At 37.6% G+C, this 20,793-nt stretch overlaps 1 protein-coding gene across 1 annotated transcript; it reads right to left on the reverse strand.

Moving 5' to 3' along the window:
- Positions 1-498: 498 nt before the first annotated feature.
- LOC149189373 (exocyst complex component EXO70A1-like) lies at positions 499-2,981 on the reverse strand. The gene has a single exon (XM_089413198.1). The coding sequence runs from the start codon at positions 2,745-2,747 to the stop codon at positions 801-803; it is 1,947 nt and encodes a 648-aa protein (XP_089269324.1). The 5' UTR covers positions 2,748-2,981; the 3' UTR covers positions 499-800.
- Positions 2,982-20,793: the final 17,812 nt, after the last annotated feature.

Genomic DNA, 20,793 nt, shown 5'->3' on the forward strand with positions numbered 1-20,793 from the left:
AGAATACAAACAAGAAGATAAGCAATCACATTATAGAACACTAACTAATCACCTTATAGAACACTAACTAGGAACATGTTAAACTCTTTCAAATATCTAATACCGGAATAGATAGGGAAAAAAAGGAAAAATATATGTAATTCAAGAAAATACACGCAAGATAACTCGTGAGACTCAAGAAAATGTTTAACAGACTTTAAACGGCAATAATTTCCCCATGAGACTCAAAATTGAGCATAAAAATCTTGATAAGCAAAATGAGCTCATGTCAAAAATGGATTTAGAATTGGGCAAAAAATAAATTACTTGATTATCCAACCAACCTAATGACATATGAAGCTAAGATATGTTTCATGTGTTTCTCTGCAATTTAAACAAAGCACGACCTCTATCCTCTAGCCAAATTATCTAGAGTGCAGACAAGACGCTAAGCAATCACATTATAGAACACAAACAACTGGGAATATATTAAACTCTTTCAAATAGTTGAGTGTGAACATTGGTTATAAAACTTCCAATCAAAACATGAATAGATAAGAAAGAAAGAGAGAAATATGTAATTCAAGAAAATACACGCAAGATAACTCCTGCACATAGTTTTCTTGGGAATATAGGCACACGGAAGATTGACGTGAAGAAGATCCATTTTGTACAATGTCACATGACAATTAATCACAATCATCGATCTTTCACAAGCTTGAAAAGAACGCTTCCATTTAGACCGAGGTTTTCTCTGACTCGAATACGACATCTGTAATTCAAAAGTTATCCTCCTATAATGATCTTTCGATACACATTAATTAATACTCTTCTTTCCCTGATCTGGACAAGGAAGTGCTTATGGATGATGGATTGCTGGGAAAGAGATCCAAGAGATGCGTTTCCAGGTCTTCAGGAGTGTACTTCATATGCATCTGAGAGTGCCTTCCACTTTCGAAATACTTTCTGAATCTGCCCAAGAAGGACCGATAAGCCGGTATCATCTTCTCTGCGATTGAAATGTTCAGTTCCTGCTGTAACTGCAAATCCGGGACCGTCCAACCAGAATGTTTCCTGAGTTCCTCCTCAACTACAAAATTGAAACACTTCAATCTATCCTCCAAGGCCTGCCGTGATACTCCACTGGAACAATCCCCACTGGCGTGAATCCCATCCTCCGTCAAACAATTGAGGGCTTTTGTCCATGCCGCTCTCTCGTAATATTCCGCGTATTCCCTCACCTTGCACTGATTCTTCCTCAACCAGCCATACCCTAACAGGCCCAAAAGCTTCGAACCCTTGACCTTCTTGACAATGTAATGAAGATTGTTCATGAGAAACAGGTATGACAGGGGAACATCGTGGTAGAGGTTAGATTTCACATCTAACTTACATTGCAAACTAATGATAATCCATCTGAGTCTCACAGAGAGAGCAGAGGCAACGCTACCCAATTCATCATCCTGCCCGCCCAGGTCCCCAGACAGGTCTACCAGGTCATCAGGCATGTCCTTGGAGATACCAATGGGTGCACTGGCCATTATGTTCAGGAGTGTCTCCTTGTAATCAGACAAAAAACTCAGATAATTCGTAACATACCCGGTAAGCGGATGAATGGTGCCTCCGGGTGCCGGGGTCTTTGAATTCCTTGCCTGGATTGCATTCTCGAAGTCTGTCAAAATCCCCCATGCCGATTCCCCGAGCCGAACGAGGATCGTAGACGCTTGCGTCCTCACGCTCGCACACGATTCCTGGCAATAAACGGTGTCGATGTCGGGCATTAGGTACCAAAGAGTCTCATACATGTCGAGCACCGTGAAAAGCCTTTCGCTGGACCTTTTGCTCATGGCCGCGGATTCCCCAAACGCTAGAAGCTTTGTCGTCGGCCCCTTGACGACCTCGGCGAAACAGAAGTCGCTGACGTTGTTAAGCCCAGCAAATATCTCGTCACAGAGACGTTTCTCGCTGGCGAACAGAATCCGCACCGTAAAGTTCACGACGCGTATCCAGTTCTTGATCTTGATGTCGAGAATTCCCCACTCCATCTTCTGCACGTCGCTCGTACTCAGCCACTCGACGCCGATTCTGTTGAGACACCCTTCGATTACAGATTTTCTGGTTTGCCCGTAGATTCGTACGCACTCACATCCATACCCTCCGGCAATCATACGTTTCGCTATGCTGCGGAGGTCCAGCACGGCTTGAACTGACATCATGTCGATTTCGCAAATCCCGTCGGCGTTCGAGTTCCGACTCTGACTGCGGCCGCTGCAGCGGTCGTTTTCGTCTGTCAACGCGTGGCTCGACCTGGCGTCCTCAGGCTCTATTCTTGGCTCGACGTTAGCCAACAGAATTCCATGAAACTCCTTCTCAAGGCGGGCCATCGACATTTCCGTGAGGCGCTGCGCGCGCACCAGCATGGCAGAGCTGCTGTGCGCGACGACGAGACGTTCCATGAGAGCGCGTAGACCGTCCACAGCGTCGAGATACTCGTTGGCTTCTTTTGGGCTCCTCTGGAACAGCATGGAGTTTAACGAGTTGAAGTCCCAGAATGAGATTAGTCGACCGGCAGAAGCCAAATTCGCTTCCAAATCGGCCGATTTCTCTTTGGGGTTGCTAGAATTTTGATGGCCCGTGGGCGAAAGTCTGTGGTCAGAGGTGAGGATGGTGAGTGTGCCTCTCGTCGCGTCCTCGGAGCAGCCCAAACATTTGTCCATATTATGTGCAGTGGCAACCATGCTGTCTTCTTCTACTTCTTGTATCTCCATTGACGTATATACAATGAATATATAATATCAACAGAATGGACGTATATACAATGAATATATAATATCAACAGATTGCCCGGGATGCTTCGAGTAATCCCGAAACTTGAATAGTCGAGCTATGGTTTCAAAATAACAATCCTACGTCCGAATGCCAGAATGACTTACGGGGCCTCAACCTCCAAATCCTCGTGAGACAGGAGAAAACGAAGCGATGAGACCTATTGAGGTGGGTGCTGTATTTGAAGGATTCCATGGATGATAATTATGTAAACCTATGGATGGCTGGACTTGGTCTGATTTAAAACTCTGGTTTGCGTGAGAAAGTGGTACTCCGTACCCAATCAGATGGTGGTGTGTACTTAAGTCGATGAGTCGGTGTAGACATTAATTGTAGTCCATGCTTCTTACGCCACCACTGAGCCTGTACAGGTGAAACAAAGGTCCGGAGGCAGACGTAGCCTATACTAATAAGTTAACTTCCTGTTTGATTTTTTGGCATGTGGCAGGAGATCAACTTCCATACTTGAGACTTTTGGACCTTGATAAATATTTGTTCGCTGTCAATTAGGATCATTATTCCGTACCCTCCACCGAACCTTAAATGGTCAGATCAGCAACTTCATTATTTGTGAACATGGACCAGAGAGGCGCAACTTGGTAACTTGTGGCTGTGATATTCATGAAGATGGATTAAAGGGAGCCAGATGGTGTGAATATGGACTAAGGGAACCTGATGGTGTGAATATGGACTATAGGCAACCTGACGGGACGTTGATTTCAGAATGAATTGTCGCCTTTCAGAAACGATTTTCCAAATTTGTGATAGGGATGGTAAACCGAAAAAAATCGAATGAAATCATGTCATTGGGTTTGTCAATAATACATCATTGTCTTATATGTAATACATCCTTGTGTTTGTCAATGACTTTTGCCACCGTATTTTGAGTCATGTTCACGTTGTTTTGCAATACATATTCACCGTTGCCAATTTGGAATTTAATTTTGTAACTTGCAAGTGAAGTTCATTATAACTCGGATATTGTGATTTGTTTCAAAGTATAAGTTTTAACCAAGTTACGTTCATTATAACTCGGATATTGTGATTTGTTTCAAAGTATAAGTTAAAGATGTTTAAAAGGATTTTTTATATTTTTAAAACAAATTTGACAAAATTTCTGATATTTCGCTATAGACAGGTTCAAATGTCAATTTAAAGCCTACGTTTCTTTATATTTTTACAGTCTGAAGATTCAAGAATCCCTCTAAAAATCTGTCGGTCTTTTTTTGGACCTTTTTATCTACTAATTTCAATGATAATTAAGTTTTCCCTAACAGTTTTGGATATTTGGTTTCCTTTTTCTTTTTGGATTTTTTCATCTCCTAGTGTTAATGATACTTAAGTTTTTCCTAATAGTTGTGGATATTTGGTTTCCTTCTCTATTAAGCAGTGACATATATGATTGATTTTTTACATTATTTGTCATTTAGAGAATTTCAAATCTATGTTTATCTAAAAGCATTCTAAATAGTAAAATGCCTATACATACATATTACCTATGAAAATAAATTTGGCAACATTATACTTATAAATACTTGGATGAAAATCACAATATCGATAGTCCTCGGATCAAAATGTAAAACACATATATGGATCACTTTTTTTCTATGTACCCACAATTAGGCACAATTGAACATCCATTTATGTATCCACAATCTAGGACATACATCTGTATTCCATTTCTTCATCTAAAAGAGCAAGGATACCACGTCGCTTATGCTTAGTGACACAAACATGACAAAACCCACAGTGGGTCCTCATTCTCACAAAACTCTTTATTTATCAAAATGTTTTGTGGAATTATTGAAAGCACTTAAGTGAATAGCATATTTAACCACTTGAAGACATTGCCATGCACTTGCGGGGAAATTATGATCGTCTATTCCAGAATGCAAAAAGTTTAAAGTGCACTATTAAAAGCATGGCCTTGAAATTGACTCCTTCCCTGAAAGAGGAATCAACAAAAAGAAGCAACGCTCTTTTAAAGACTCAAACTCGATAAGCTAAAATGAAATCATACCTACTTTTATGTCTACTGCAACAAAATCAAATAGAAAATTTTGAAAGAAATTTATTAAAAAGTGCATTCCTCTCTTCCCTACTAATGTAGAACTGACACCAATAATTCTGCCATTGAAGCTTGGTAGACTCCCATCATACCCTAGTGCCAATACTCAGAGACCTACGCAATTACACCTTAGATCATGTCTTTAAGTTGTCTATGCTTACCAAACCACCTAAAATCATGTCTTTAAGTTGTCTATGCTTACCAAACCAGCGAAGTCATGTTTTGACTTAGATGGGTCAATACCAACCCGACCATCTGAACCAATCAATAAATGATTTCAAACTTGTCTCAGACCAAGTTTTAAACCACTAAATATTGATGTTCTTCAAACACCACAACAACAACTATACCACAATTTAATTATATTAGAATTGCAAGGAATAAATGCATCAAATAAACAAAAACAATGTAAGGTGACCTACAAACATAATTAACCAACTTCACTCAAAAAACATAGTGAGGAAAAATATTAAAGAGTTCAACTTGGCTCGAGAAAAAATCAGGTAGTACAAAAATATGAAAATATACACAAGATTTGTTCTCTTATGAAAGATGAAAAAAAAGAGAAAAAAGGGCTAAATGGATGAACGAATCAAACTATGACCTATAAGTACTTTCTAGGTCCAAGTGTGACATGCAAATACTCAGGAAAAATACATCTTGGGGATTTCAACTCACTAGCACAAACAATTCAACATACAAATTGTAATGAACTACTAATCTTATGTCAAACACATCTTGGTGATTTTGACTCACTAGCAGAAATAGTTCAACATACAAATTGTAGTGAACCACTAAACTAACCTATTTTTGGGAAAATCTAACTTTATGACACTTACTAGTGCATTGCATGCATAAATTCTCTTGCATCATCATTTTATATAAAGGTCATTTCATTTAACATAGAGAATGATTCTCTATACTGCATGCTTGACAATTGGGAAGACTATACTACAAAGTCTAGATATAGGCCATAAGGGCTCTAATGACAATTGATTTGACCTATCCTCAAATCAAAGCTAGCATAACCAAGTAGTGATAAATATATGTGCATGAACCTGACAAAGGAGAAATATAATAAGTTTAACAGAATAACTAAAACAAAAAAATAAACATCTTAGTATCAGAAAAAAAATAAACTAAGTCTAAACTCTCACAATAATAACGTGATAGGGCCATTCTTTTCTCAATAATTATACTTACAATTCTCTTAGGTTCAAAACTATTTTCCTCTTATATTATTTCTTGATAGGAAAATACTCCACACCATATGAATAGACTAGTGGACTTTGCATCTCTCCAATAGAGTTGGTCATTTTTGGTATCCAATTTTATAATATCTATTGCTCTACCTTTTATATTACAAGTCGAACATGAAAAATAAGGTATGTAGCCCCAAACTCCTTATAATGGAGAGATGGACTATGATATTATATATCAATATTGTTTGATAGCAGTGAGGAGGCACTTAGCCTGTGAAGAGCTAGCTAGTGAGGAGCTATCATGGTTTTCGTAGAGTTTCCATTGCATAAGAGTTTTATTTATTGTAGTGTTAGAATATAAATGCCCACCAAAATGGCATGCCTAATGTTCTATGAGACAACTCTTTCCCAATCGACCTAGTTTTGGATTCCAATTTTACAATAGTAGCTTTTTCTACTAGTTCTATATTGCTTCAAATATGAAAAACAAGCTAAATAGTTCATGGCATCGAAACCAACTCCTTCCATGAATGAGGAATCAACAGAAAGAAAGAACTCCCTTTTCAGTAATGTAAAACTCAAACTCGAAAAACATAATTGAAAACATGCCTACTTTTATGTCTATTGCAAAAAAATCCTAGAGACATATAAATTTTTGAATGTAAATTATTCAAAAGTACATTTCCCTCTTCTCCTCTGTTGGAGAATCGACATTGATGGTTCTCAAATTGAAGCTAGGAGAATCCCTTCATACCCTAGTTCCAAGACTCAGTAACCCAAGGAATTGGACCTAAAATTATGCATTTAAGTTGTTTGTGCTTACCAAACTAGTTGAGCCATGTTTTGACTGGGCTGGTTCAACACCAAATCGACCCTTCAAACCAAGCAACATACAGATTCAAACATGTCTGAGACAAATTTAAAAAAAAAAACTAGATGTGGGCATGCTTCAAAAAGCCAACAACAACTATACCATAATTTAATTTTATTGGGCTTGCAAGGAAGAAATGCATCACATAAGAAACACAACATAAGGTGACCTTCAAGAATAGTTACCCAACTTCACTCAGTGAAAAACTTAGTGAGGCAAAAAATATAAGAGTTCAACTTGGCTCTAGAAAAACTCAAGTTGTACAAAAATATAAAAATATACACAAATTTTGTTCTTTTATAGAAGCTGAAAAATAAGTAAAAAGGGCTCAATGGATGAGTGAATGAAACTTGTTGACCTATGAATGAATTGCAAGTACTTTCCAAGTACTCACAGGGCAATCACATATTGAAAATTTTGATTCAATAACAGAGATGGTTCAACATACAAATTCTAATGAGCAACTAATTTGTTCTTTGGAAAATTGATTACTACAACACACTGTGAATACATCAACATACAAAATGAGTGGAGAGGCCTAAACTATGTTTCATATAATATATTATTGATTAAATCCTTCTTTACCAATACTTATCCTTATTTTAGGAAACCCCTCCACTCATAAAAAACATATCCTTTGGAAGGGATCAGAGTGTCAGGTCCATATTGCATGTTATGGCACTAGCAAGAAACATTTTGTCTTTTCTTTAACAGATGGCACTTACCAATAAGACTTTTATATTGAATTCCTTATGGCATTTTGTCATGTCCATTTTCCAAGTAGTAAAATAATCCCACGTTATTCACCCATGATATTAGAGTAACCCATGGTATTTGATGACCCACAATATTTACCCATGGTATTTAATTGGATAACCCATGGTAATCGTATAACCTATGGTAATCACCTATGTTATTTTGATAGTCCATGACTATAAAAAGAGATTAGAGCTCATTCCTTACGTATGAATTTTTGGATTATTGCCTTGTTATTGAGTTGAGATCTTTGAGCTTGTCTTGGTGAGAGATTGTTTGAAAGAGTGTCAGTTTCAATGGTGGGAGATTCACCCTAGTTGATAAAGTCAATGGTTGATACCATATACTCTAGTGACTCAAAAAGGAGGGATCAAATCAAAATTTTCATTATTGAGAACATATTCTCTAGCCACTTGAAAAGGAGTGATCAAATCAGATCATCAACTAGGGATTAGAGTAATCATGAGGAGAGGTCAATCAAATCCCTCACAAGTGCATGATGCTTGGAGAAGCGAGATTTAGGAGGCTAATTTCAGTGTTTGTTGCATTTATATTTGGAGGCCATAGCATCAGCTTATTATCCAGCCAAGCACGCCATGTAGTAGGGGTTATTTGTAGGTCTTTTCTAGGTTTTGAAACTAAAGCATTGGCATTAATACTCCATTTTAATAAAAATAAGGCTGATTTTTTGCATTCTTGTGTTTATTTTTTAGTAGGGTTTAATATGTAATTGTAGTTAAATAGTTTGATGGAATGTACCTGTAGTAGAGCTTCCCTTTATTCTGCAAACAAAGTCTTTGAATACATATCTCCTGCCAAGTGTTCATGAAAATGTATGAGAGAATTCTAGCAAATTATTGGCATATTTTTAAGACAAGACATTGCGATGGTATTAAAGGTGGGAACATTACAGTACTAAGGACGAATAATATTGGGGCCAGGTCGAACACCACTAGGAGACCAAGTCCTCTCGATGAAATAAAAATTTATTTTGGGTCGAGCTACTCCAAGAGGCCAAATTTATTGATACAATTTTGATAACATCCCTAATGAATCTCTAGCTCAAATAAAACACCTGAAGCAACAATGGATTGTGAATGTGCACAATCCAAAAGATATTTTAGATTCTAGGTGAATAATCGACGATATCATATGTTGCTTGAATCCACTGTAAAAGAAAAAATTGGGGGTGTGATTCCATGCAGTGGCATATTCGACCATATGCACAGGTTTGTAAAGAAGTTGTTTGAATTTAAATTTTATATTTTTTTGAGAGATTTAAGTACATGGGTTTTGAATGCCCTCTTGTTGCGGGTTTCTAGGCTTTGTTTGTATTAAGTTTTGGGATTTTTTACTGGGGGTTGATTAGGATTCACTTAACCATGCCTCTAATTTCATTTCTATCTTCGTGTGACTCAAACTCCAAGAAAAATAGAAAACCATAAAAAACTATGAAGTATCAGATATATGCATAACAAAAATAAAAAACATGTACAAAATGAATATTGTGAAAATAAAGTCAAGTATAGTCGGCCATGCTGCAATAAATGTGAACTCTATCTTAACAAAAAGGTACACTACAATTTTTTTAATTTTATTGGCATCCGAAACGATTTTCTTTTCTTAGTTAAAATCTTTCTAGAGCCTAGAATTGTTTTATCCTAGTTTCTCCATCCTAGTGCTCTGCCAAGTTTCCAAGAAATTCATATTGTCATAACAACCCCCGGGTCCCCCTTGTTAGCCCATCGATAAACAAAAATAGATTCCACGATGCAAAATTTCATACATGTAGTTTTCAAGGTGAGAGTGCTTTAAAACATATTTCACCTTATGCTAATCGTAGTTCATTTTTTCTTGACTTTGTTGGTTTGTTGTTATTTTGGAATCTCCATTCCATGGTTATTAATTGAATTTTGCTACAAGTTGCTTGTTACAATTACAACATTTAGCCATGCTCGTTGTAGGTGTGTTTTGGTCATCTAGGTTTTAGCATTTGGGTAGCGATGGTGTCTGTGGATTTTTATTTTTTGTTTTCCCTGTCTAGATTGAAAATTTTGGTGGGACATTCCATCATGTGGATTAGCTTGAACAAAAAAAAATGCACATCTATTGTTAAAAATTGCATTCATTTATAAACTCTTTTGAAGTAACTAAAGTGCCTAAACTTTTACACTGCCATAGCTTTAATTTATCCTAAAGCTTTCCCAAATCTTATTGAGATTTGGTATCATGGGAGGTAATTCAAGGCCTAGGGTTAAGGGTTTGGAGGTTGGAGCACCACAAATGGATATGTGGGATTAGAACCAAAGCATGTGGGATTTGCACCTAAGTTGGTGGGTGTGAAAGCATAAGGGGGTTGAGTGATTTGGCACATGGAGGTGTTAGAGGACCCTTAGAGGATAAAGGAGCAACAAAAATCACTCAAATCAGAGGTCTAGAACATGAGATATTAATTTTTATGTGTTTCTGGTGGGTTTACTTAGCATTAGATGAGGTTGGCTAGGGTAAAGAGTTTCCCTCAAGACAATTCATTGAGTCAATGGATTAGTGTATAAATAGAAGGAGAGTTAGACGCATAAAGTTGCATCTAAAGATCATCAAAGCATAGAAATACATCATCAAAGATAGTTTCAGCTTAAGAAGGACAAGGTTGAGCGGTTTTGGGATATTTTGCAAGTATGTTTTGTGTGTTTTGGCAAGTCCGAGTGGGAGCGAAGGAAGGTCAAGTCCTCAAGGGACAAATTTGGGTCGATTTAAGTATTGTTTGGTGTGGTATTTATGTGTGGGAAGATCTCCAAAATTAGTTGCAATCATGTACAACATTTGGATAGGAGGTCCAAATCCCTATGCCTCAGTTGGAAGATGGTTGAAAGGCCTAAACAGTGGTTGGCAGTTGACTTAGATACCAGTGTATGGGGGCAGAAGCATAAGGAAGAAAGACCGCAATATTTGGGAGGTTGTTGGAGCATTTTGGAGGAGGCTAACAAGTTGTTGGAAACCCTAACCAGAAGCAGAGACTACAATAGATAAGCACCATCCCTAATATATGTATTGATTATGTGTTCAAGGGTGATTTGTTGCTAGAGGATAGGGTCCAGATTGGACTAGTTGTATTGAACACTCGTGGACTGTTGGAGGGCAACATGAGAGTGGACCAAGTTGGCCTTAAATGTAGCACCTTGAAGGAATAAGGTGGTTGCTAGATGAGGCGATGATTGAAGAATCTCAAGGTCTAATTATCCAAAGGATGAGTATTGGATAACCCAAGTTCATTGTTGGAGAAGATATGTTTGATAATGATAGGTGGAAACCCTCTTGTCCTATGTTTGTCTTCATTGGGGAAACGTAGGAAGAAAATAGTGGGAAGAAGTCCCTAGGTAGCTAAGGAATAACAGTGGGCAAGAACACTCAAAGTGTTGTGGTCTTGAAGGACTAAGGAGAAATTAGTGAGTGTGAAGACCCTATGTGTTGGTTGTATATGGACTTATGATAACCTAGAGGGAAGATTGGAGAGTCGAGTTCAGTGGCCTAAAGGATTTTGTGCATTGATAGAGGCAATGCTGTAGAACATAAGCAAAGGACCCGAAGTGTGTTCACGATACAACAAAGAAGTTGTGATTGAGCTGTACATCAACTAGATCATCTGTGTATCATGTTCTTGTATTGTTGTACTAGTGGATGTATGAGGGTCATTATCCCTAACACGAGAGCCCTAGATTGTTGTATTATTAGTTTGATTTATATAATGAATTTGCGTTGTTGTATAAATTCGTAAAAAGTTGTGTATATTTTGTGCACTAGTAGATTTATTGTTGAATATTATTCCACTATGCAAATTAGTTTGTTGTGATATTTTGATTGTTAACGTCAGATATTCTAATGGAAGAGATTTCCTTGAACCAAAATAAATATTAACCATTATATAATGAACATGAAAAATATCAACATAATTAAGATGGTAAAGAATATGAAACAACAATCATAAAGTTGTTAAAAATTATTTATCAATGTTAAAAATGTTAATTATCATGTTAAAGATGTTAAATATGTCTCATAAATATTAGCATTAACATTAAACATACCTCATAACTACATTTAAAATTATTTATCATGTTAAATATGATAAGTATTATTATTGATACTAAACAGAAATTAATATTAAAATAAATAAAGGACAATTTTGTTGAGAAAATTGTGTGGATGATTAAAACAATAGATTTGACATTAACACTTATCCATATTAATAGTTAGAGTATTATATTTATAATAATATTAATATTAAAAACATGATAATGCAAAAGGATAGAACTCAATGTAATGATAATGCAAAGTAATGGGAACCTTCGTCTTAATAGAACTGAAATATGTTTAAAATAATAATTCACTCAGTATTTGCTCACGTTATTGCTTGCCTTAAACCTCTGTTCAAACCCTAAGGGAGATATTGGCATGGCCTCCCTGGAGAGGGCTCCTCCCCCTCAACCAAATGAAGTTTTGGCCTTTCATTATATTATTTATGCTCTCTCAAAAAATCATAGATCCAAAGAAGCATGGGAAAGGTTTATGAAGAAGGCTACAACCATCCCTTTGGTAGTTTTCCTGACGTGGTTTCAAAGAATTAATTCACCCTTTCAGTTCGAGCTATGCTTTGGAAGTTCATTGGAATGTGGTCATCCCTGCAATCTATGGAAGTTTGGATGGATAAGACCTAGAAGCCCATGATGAAAGGCAATATTGGATGGTATGCTTGTGGAAATGGATTTTTTTCCTTCTTGTTCAAATACAACGAAGATAAAGATGTGATCTTTTGAAATGGACCTTATTTTTTTGGAGCTAGAGGGGTGTATCTAAACAAATGGGTGCTTGATTTTGACCCAGATGAAGATATCCTGAATGTTGTTTATGTATGCATCAAGCTCTCTTAGCTTCCTATTTCTTGTTGGAGTGATGGTTGTCTATGAGTTATTGGAAACATGGCGGGGAAATACTTGGATAGGGTTGAACCCAAAGGATCCCATTTTTCATGTGCCAATATCTGTGTAGAGTGGATATAGAGAAGGGTTTTCCCTTAGAAATAAAACTTACTCAAGGAGAATGGAATCACTGTCATATTTTAGACTATGAGCAATTGTCGTTCAAATGTAGATATTTCCATGAGTACGGTCATTTTGTAAGATAAAACAAGAAGCAACAATCAAGAAAAGGGGTAGAGACATCAATATGGAAAGAATAGCAATGGCAGACCCATAAGAAAGGTAGAAATAAAGAGAAAACAACAACATCCAAATCTCAACCTGTATAAGGTAAAAATGCACCCTCAACCTCGGAAAATACATTTGAAGTTGACACCTAGGAAGAAAATGAGCAAGAGGAAACCACGACAAGAACAAAGGAAGGGGATTCAAAAATTTTGTTGTAAACCATGATGCAAAATAGGGAGATATAAAAATCCCTAAGAAAGGCTCAGTGACATAGCAAGAAATTAACACACATCCCTCAAATTTGGTCGTCAATCTGGATCAAAAGGCAATGGAGGGTAATTTGGGTAGCCCAACACCCAAATCAGGAAAAACTTTAGGTGGATCACAAAAATCCAAATGATATCCTTTGGTCATAATTACATGGAACATGGATCAAACCCTATCTTGTGTTGGAAATAATTTTTAATACTGAGGGGGGAGCGGGGGTGAATCAATATTAAGGCTAATTTTAACTTTTAGTGCCAATTTTTAATTTCCATTCAAACTTGGAAATCATTATGTGCACAACCACCATCATATCATGTGTAGAAAATTAAATTATCACACATATACATACACAACAAAATCATGAGCAAAAAACACATAGAACACAAAGGATTTAACGTGGAAAACCAGAAAGGGAAAAACTACCAATCTTTGTTTTATGATGTAAATATGAGATTTTACTCTATTACATGAATTTTTTTTTTTGAGGTACCACTCAAAGGAAGAACCAAATCCCTTATATTATTTGCTAACACCCACTAGTAGGAGGCCCAAAATCCCTTCTTCTATAGACACTTGATCATCTTATGAAAAGCACCCACTGAAGCACTAGATTCTTGGATTTTTTGCAAGCACCAACTTGCAGCTTCATGGATTTATGCAAGCACCCACTTGTAGGAGTCACCAACCCCCAAGCTCTCTTCATATATCCACTAGATTGAATTTCCAACTCCCTATTTTGTATGCTCCAATCCACACTCAAAAGGAACTTAATACCCTCTTTTTTGGCACCCACTTTGCCTGATTTAAGCTTTGCATTCACCACTGCTTGGCCCTATGCTTTGGCACTTGATCTGCTTGATCTATTCTCTCTGTAATCACCAATTTTATTCCCTCTATTCACTACAATAGTGTTACATGCATTCATCCTTATGGTCTTGGCCTTTTACGTTTGATACACACTCAATAGCTCTCACCTCGTGGCCTTCAACACTTCAATAGCATATCCAGTAGTCTATTATCAACCATCAATGATTCACACAATCAACACATTCTACTCTCGGCCTTATCTTTTGCATAGGCACACTCGGCCTCTGTCAGCAGCACACACTCACACAAAGCTCTCCATCAAGCTCTCTACAATGTTGCATTCCCACTTGTGCACTACTACAATCCTCTGTTTTTTTCTAATACAATTCACATGGATCGATGCAAGGAATTCTTTCTGCATCACATATAGAGCTCGTGGTCCTTTAGCATGGTGTACTTGTGTATTTCACAATACCAAAATGTGTCCTCTTGTAAGGCTTTCCATATTGTTGCTGCACAATTACTCAGCCATTATAGTTGCAATAAATATGGAATGGGCTCTCAATGCTTTTCCATGTTGAGAATTAATTCTCCATTCACCTATGCACTCAAGTAGGGCTCTCCATGCTTATTAATTGATCAATGTGCTTAGAATTTGCTTCTAACATGGCTCATTTTTTATGTGATCAAATGTTATCCACCCAACAATCTTTTCCATTGAATTCTTCATGTCTTGAGGGACACTTTGTTGTGGCATGATCTATTTAAACCAAGTACACAAATTCACTATGCAAATTATGGTCCTTGCTACCTTGAACCAATGATATTCTACAGTTTCTATTGACACAAATTTTCAAATCTAGTTGCCGACCCATTCAATACTCATTAACTCTTGTATATCACACATCTAAATTGGTAGAATTGTCAAATACAAAGGAGCTAAGTTGAATTTTCTGACCCATTAAAGAATTTTTAACCATAGGTGTGTTGTAACCCTACATATGGCACTCTTTCCAAATATAGTGCAACCAATTGAACTTGTTTTCGACCCTTTCATGTCATTTACAACTTGTACCCATAGTTCCTTTAAGTTAGACCCTCATCAATTAAGCAATTTTCAATCCATTTATGTTCACAAGAACTAAGTCTATGACGCTTATTCATTGTTTGTAAGCATGAAGTCCTTAAGTCACAAAACACATGAAAACACCGCATAACTGAGATTTGGGCACAACTTTAATTAATTTACGGAACTGTTAGATGTCGATAACATCTCCATCCCCCAAATCCATTACCTCGTACTTTTCATAATGTGCCTCCTTTGAGATTTAATGGGGACAATCCTTTGGGCTTACACATCCTAGTGGGACCACCTTCTAACCACATGCATGATCTCGATTAATCCCTTATTCCTACTCTTTATGCTACCACTTCTACCATCATGTCTCGGTTCCTTGTTAACTTGGAGAACCAGCCTACATTAAACTTAATAACCTATGAGGTAAGGCCTTTTAGGATGTGGTGTCATAGTGGGACCACTCAACACACTTGCATCATTTCTATTGGTCCCCAGTCCCTGTCATGTTCACCACCATATACTGGTGCTTTGTAAGCTCGAACTTCCTCCTTTTTCTCTAAAAAAATGCATTACAATGAAAATTTCCACAGATAGACCTCCAGGATTATGTGTCGAGATGACATCATGATCCCTTCACACCTACCACGTGGCCTCTTAGGATTAGTCCATAAGTCACCCATTTTTAGCCCACTTGGGTACCCGAAAATGTTGAATCTATGTGCCATGTGTCATAATCTTGGACTCCCACATGTCTATTCTTACGTCATGTTAATGTCATCCATAGCCTTGCACCACCCTTGGATCATCTGGATTTATGTGGCTAATGGGCTCCTTTGCTACTTTCATGCTCCAATCAAGTCCCAATATGTCAGTTGTGTGCCAAGTCACCGTGCTGCTTAGTCACCCCGACACTTCATCTATGTGTGAACCTTTGTAACCTCTAGGGTATATCTGTTGGGATTATATGTCTATGGGGACCATTCCTATGATGACTCCACCAATCAACATTGTGTCCACTAGCCTACACCATGCCACATCCTCCTATTGTTGCGTCATCCTAGCACTTCACATTCAAATGGCTTCATAACTTCTGGGATTTGTCCACTGGATGAGTTATCCTGTGGGGTCCCTCACCTTGCACTCATTTCCTATCCATTTTCCCATTCTTCCACTTATGTGTCATAGTGTCCTACTTCCTAGTCACCCCACAGCTCCCTCCTTGTGTTGTAGAAAATGTCTCTAGGGAAGATCCACCAAGCTTGTGTTCCAAGTGGGATCACATGCTTCTCCCACCTAATCTTAAAAGTAGTCAGCTCCACTCTGCCACTTGTACTCAAGCACCATTTGTATGCTAACTAGACTGCTAGGACCCATGGCTAGGTCACTAGGTTAACTTTTGGATTACTACTAACTTTGACCATCCATAAATTTTAATATAGAAGGCATTTTCCAGACTTCAACGTATTACTACAAAGTTATTATGAGCATAATCCAACTATGTCATTTCCAAAAGCATCTTAACTAATATCCTAAGGCAGAAATCCCTTCAAATATTGGGACTCCCAACCATCATAGCTATAAGATTTTAACTTATTTCCTGATTTTTGTACTATGATGGTTCTCTACCAAGGACTATAGCAACCATATGACTCCCCCTAAGCTTAACACTCCATGCAAATCAATGTCAAACACACTATGCATATGACATCAATGTTAGTCCAATTGACATCAATGCCAATACAATTTATGCCACTTTCCATTATACCAATTCCAATATTTCCAACAATCTCCCCCTTTGGCATTAATGGAAACACCTCATTATTGATGGCCACTCCTCATGCTACATCGAGGAAACACATTGTCATCCAATGTATGGTTGTCATTGAGATTTTTCTTCCTTGCATGATCCGCCAATAATTCTCTCTCCCCTCTTTGACATCAATGGTAAAGGGATACAAATTATTTTATCTCCCCCTTTCAAATAATGTTTTGGGATTAGGAAGCTAATGTGCATTCTTCTTTGCAAACTTCTCTTCTCAAGGGTGGATATCTCCTCGATGAGGCACTCGAAGCCTACCATCCAAACTCAGCTACACCATCATGGGCAAAGACGCCTAAAAAACAAAGCATTAGAAGAACATGTCTTTGTGTCTTCTTATAGTTTTTGTTTCTTTAAGAACTAGACATATATGATATGCTCCCCCTTGAACATGTGCCATCTCTTCCTTGACTGTTCATACAATTTTGAACACCTTATGGTTGTTGTCCCTCTCTTTTTCCAATGCATCTACGTATCCATCAAAATTGCACATGATATTGTTGTTGCTACAAATACCAACTAACAGAGATGCATTTTGGATTACTCTTCCACTACTGCTGCTTGAGTGACTATGACCACTTTACTTTAGCATGCTAAAATTTTTTGCCCCTGAGATCATGTATTCACAACTAGGGACTGATGTTAAGAATAAGGCATCAACAACACCAATGATTGGTACACATTGGACAATGTACCAAAAAACTTGCATGACTTCTTCTTGAAAAGATATGTCCATTTATACAAAAGGTTACTCCACCTAAACTAAAGACTACCAATTGACATAGCAATACCAATTGACAGTTAAGGAACCTGCAAATCTTGCTCTAATTGTATTCACGAACCCAAAATTTCTAGGCATAATAAAAATCACATGTCAAATGAAATAAGAGTACTTCATATAAGGTGAAATCATTTCATTTCCTTAGCAATCACTCTACCTGAGGCTAAGGATGATGCCTATTACTACTAACAAAGCATATCCCCCTGAGCCATGCTCTCATTTATTTTTTATCTCTTTGCATCTTCCTTCTTGCTTCTGCTTGGGGACTAATCCTATACTTTTGTTGCAACTCCTCTTCTTCTTGCAACATAAAGTGTTGTTGTGTTGGTTGCACTCTCCTCTCTCGTGTAATACTAATATATTTTAAATAAAACAATTCTTTGTTGAAATCAGCAAGGGGACTCAATCTTATCTCCATTACTTAGATCACCTCTATGTATATGTCTTTTTTATGCTTGTAGCTTCCATATTTGGCTTGATTTGAAGCCAAACCCTTCTTTTAATGAAGAGAAATAGAGGATCTACTCCCTCAGAGTAGATTGTCCTCCTTTTTTCTCCAAGCCTATCCAAATTTCTTCAACTACTATAATTATCCAAGATATTTTACTTCTATGATGTGGCTACAATTCCATTTTAAAATAGCATAAAATAACACATATGCATTCTTAAGCAAGAGGAAACATGATGACAATCAGCAACTCAAGAACACGATACATTTGATGACGGAGTTCACCTAGTGTGGGCTACGTCTCTGGGCTCGGTGTCAAGATGGTGGAGGTTGCTTCATATAATGTTGGAAATTATGATGATGTATATGACATATTCTTTGTCATAACAAGGTCATTTTCCCTCAACAAGAGTGGCTTGTCTCTCCACGAGATGTTCTCCCTCTAGGAACTCTCACTCAAAATGGGCTTCCTTCAACATGACAAACTAACAAGTATCTCACATAATGTGGCAACGAGTATCCCCTCAACATAGTAACAAAGGGATCTCAACAACAATACATAGCATGAAAAGCTAATGAAATCTCACATAATGTGGCAATAATGATCCCTTGACCTAGTATCAGACATGGATCTCAAGAATAATACATCATCTCAGCAATAATGAAAGGAAACACAAATTGACTACTTAATGGACGTTCACTTCTGAAGATGGCTAAAAAATAAAAGGCTCAACTACAAAAACTGACTGCACCACTGAATTTATGGCGTAAAGTAGTGTAAAATCAACTACCAATTCGTCCAATTTTGACACTGTCAAATTCTGGGCCTTCGAGAATCTTTTAGATTCCCCATGATTCTCCAAAGGTTCTGCTCTATGGGTTGACTAGAGATCTGCTTCTCAGATCACAAATCTGATCTTGCCATCATTATCCTTGTGAAATTAGGAGACCTTTGAGTATAAAGTTGGTTTCATTCTAACTCTGGCGAATTTCAGCCTCCAAGGGAATCCAAAGATTCCTCAAGATTCTCTAAAGATTCCACACTGTTGGGTGCCTGCAAATATCTTGCTCAGATGGAAAATCCAACTTTACCATCGCGTTCCCTGTGAAAATCTAAGAAAAATGACTGTAACCTTGATAACGTTCTGACAATGTAAAATTTTACCTCCCAGGGAATCTTTTAGATTCCTCTTTGTATCAGGGAATATTCTCTGAGATTATGTCTCGAAAAACACACCATCATGGTTGCCCCTCTTGGAACTATGTCAGGGTTCCATGCAGGCATGGTTCCATCTGCTTCGCTGCCCTCGACCTCCGTTCCACGTTGTTCACCGTCGGCGACACGCTCTCCTCCTGGCATATGAGAAATAGAGGTGTTTTTATATTGACGCGCAGGAAAACTTAATAAAGTTGTGGTTGTTGGCCTAGTGACTAAGTTGGGCAGATGGCATGGGGGTGGGAAAGGTTCAAATCTTGCCCACCCCATACATAACATGCAATTTTGTTTTAAATGGCATATACCATAACCTCAAACGGTTAATGTTGCGATAAATGGTTTGCGTGAAATCCTCGACAATTTGCAATGGAATAATATATATGGTATATATTGGTTGGGGGTGGCAGGGTTTGACCAGCTGCCACCCCATTTTAACACAGAATATTACGTCTGGTGGGGTGGCAATTCTAGCGGGCCTGACCCGCCCCTTATTTAATATTTTTTTTTGTTTTATTAAAAACAATTGCCTATCTTTTTATTTGTCGAAAATAAGGGATATTAGGCAAATTAAGTAGGCAACAATTTCACCTGCCTAGTTGCTGGATTCCGTGCACTGGGTCTTAGTCAATTTGTAGGATCATTAAACCTCGCCCACATGCCCACTTTGACCAAAACTTAGACTACAAATATTTGGAGCATACGAACTCAGTTTTGAGCGTCGTTTGCACCATTGGAATCAGGGCGCCGAGAACTGTGACTTGGTCCTAGTTTGATAGCAATATGTACACTTTGAATTTTGACCTATTATGAGTCTTCTTTAACCTCTGAGGGTATCTAGAGCCACCTAGATCTTTCCTCCCCATTGAGGAGCTTTTGGCCCACCAAAAGCATGAACATAATCTACAAGTGTTGTGTACATTTTCTGCACTACAAGTGTCCTGACAAGTCACCCTTCCTTCTCCTTCACCTTTGTCCTTCAGAGCCATAAGCGATGAACCAACACCTACATCCTATGCAAACTTGTAGTAAAATATTTTTCAAATTACATGCTCAACTACATGACCACTTATGACCCAAGCATCCCATACTTTCCACATGTTTATAACACATACTTTGTGGTCAAGTTTACAGAAAATGGAAACAATACCCCAACTATCAGTACAAGGACAAAACATCATTGTTGCTTCAACAAGTGATGGAAAAAACATCATCACTTTTACAGTATAAATTGCAACAAATGATTTACAAAAATATGGCCATGACAAGCTAACACATCTAGAAAAACCATCTCTCACTTATCAGAGTGAATGGTTCATCTCCCTGTGGCAGATTCACTTGTCGAGCAAATTTTTCAACTGGTTTTTGCACAGACGCTTTATCTTTATGGCGCTGCTCTGGATGAAGCGTCCAACATGTGGCTCTTTAATGACCACCACTGTTGTAATGACTACAATAAGTCTTCTTCCTATAGATT

The sequence above is a fragment of the Pinus tabuliformis genome, chromosome 3_1 (assembly GCF_031772625.1).
Source record: "Pinus tabuliformis cultivar Carrire ecotype Pingquan chromosome 3_1, CPIR1, whole genome shotgun sequence".
Lineage (NCBI taxonomy): Eukaryota > Viridiplantae > Streptophyta > Pinopsida > Pinales > Pinaceae > Pinus > Pinus tabuliformis.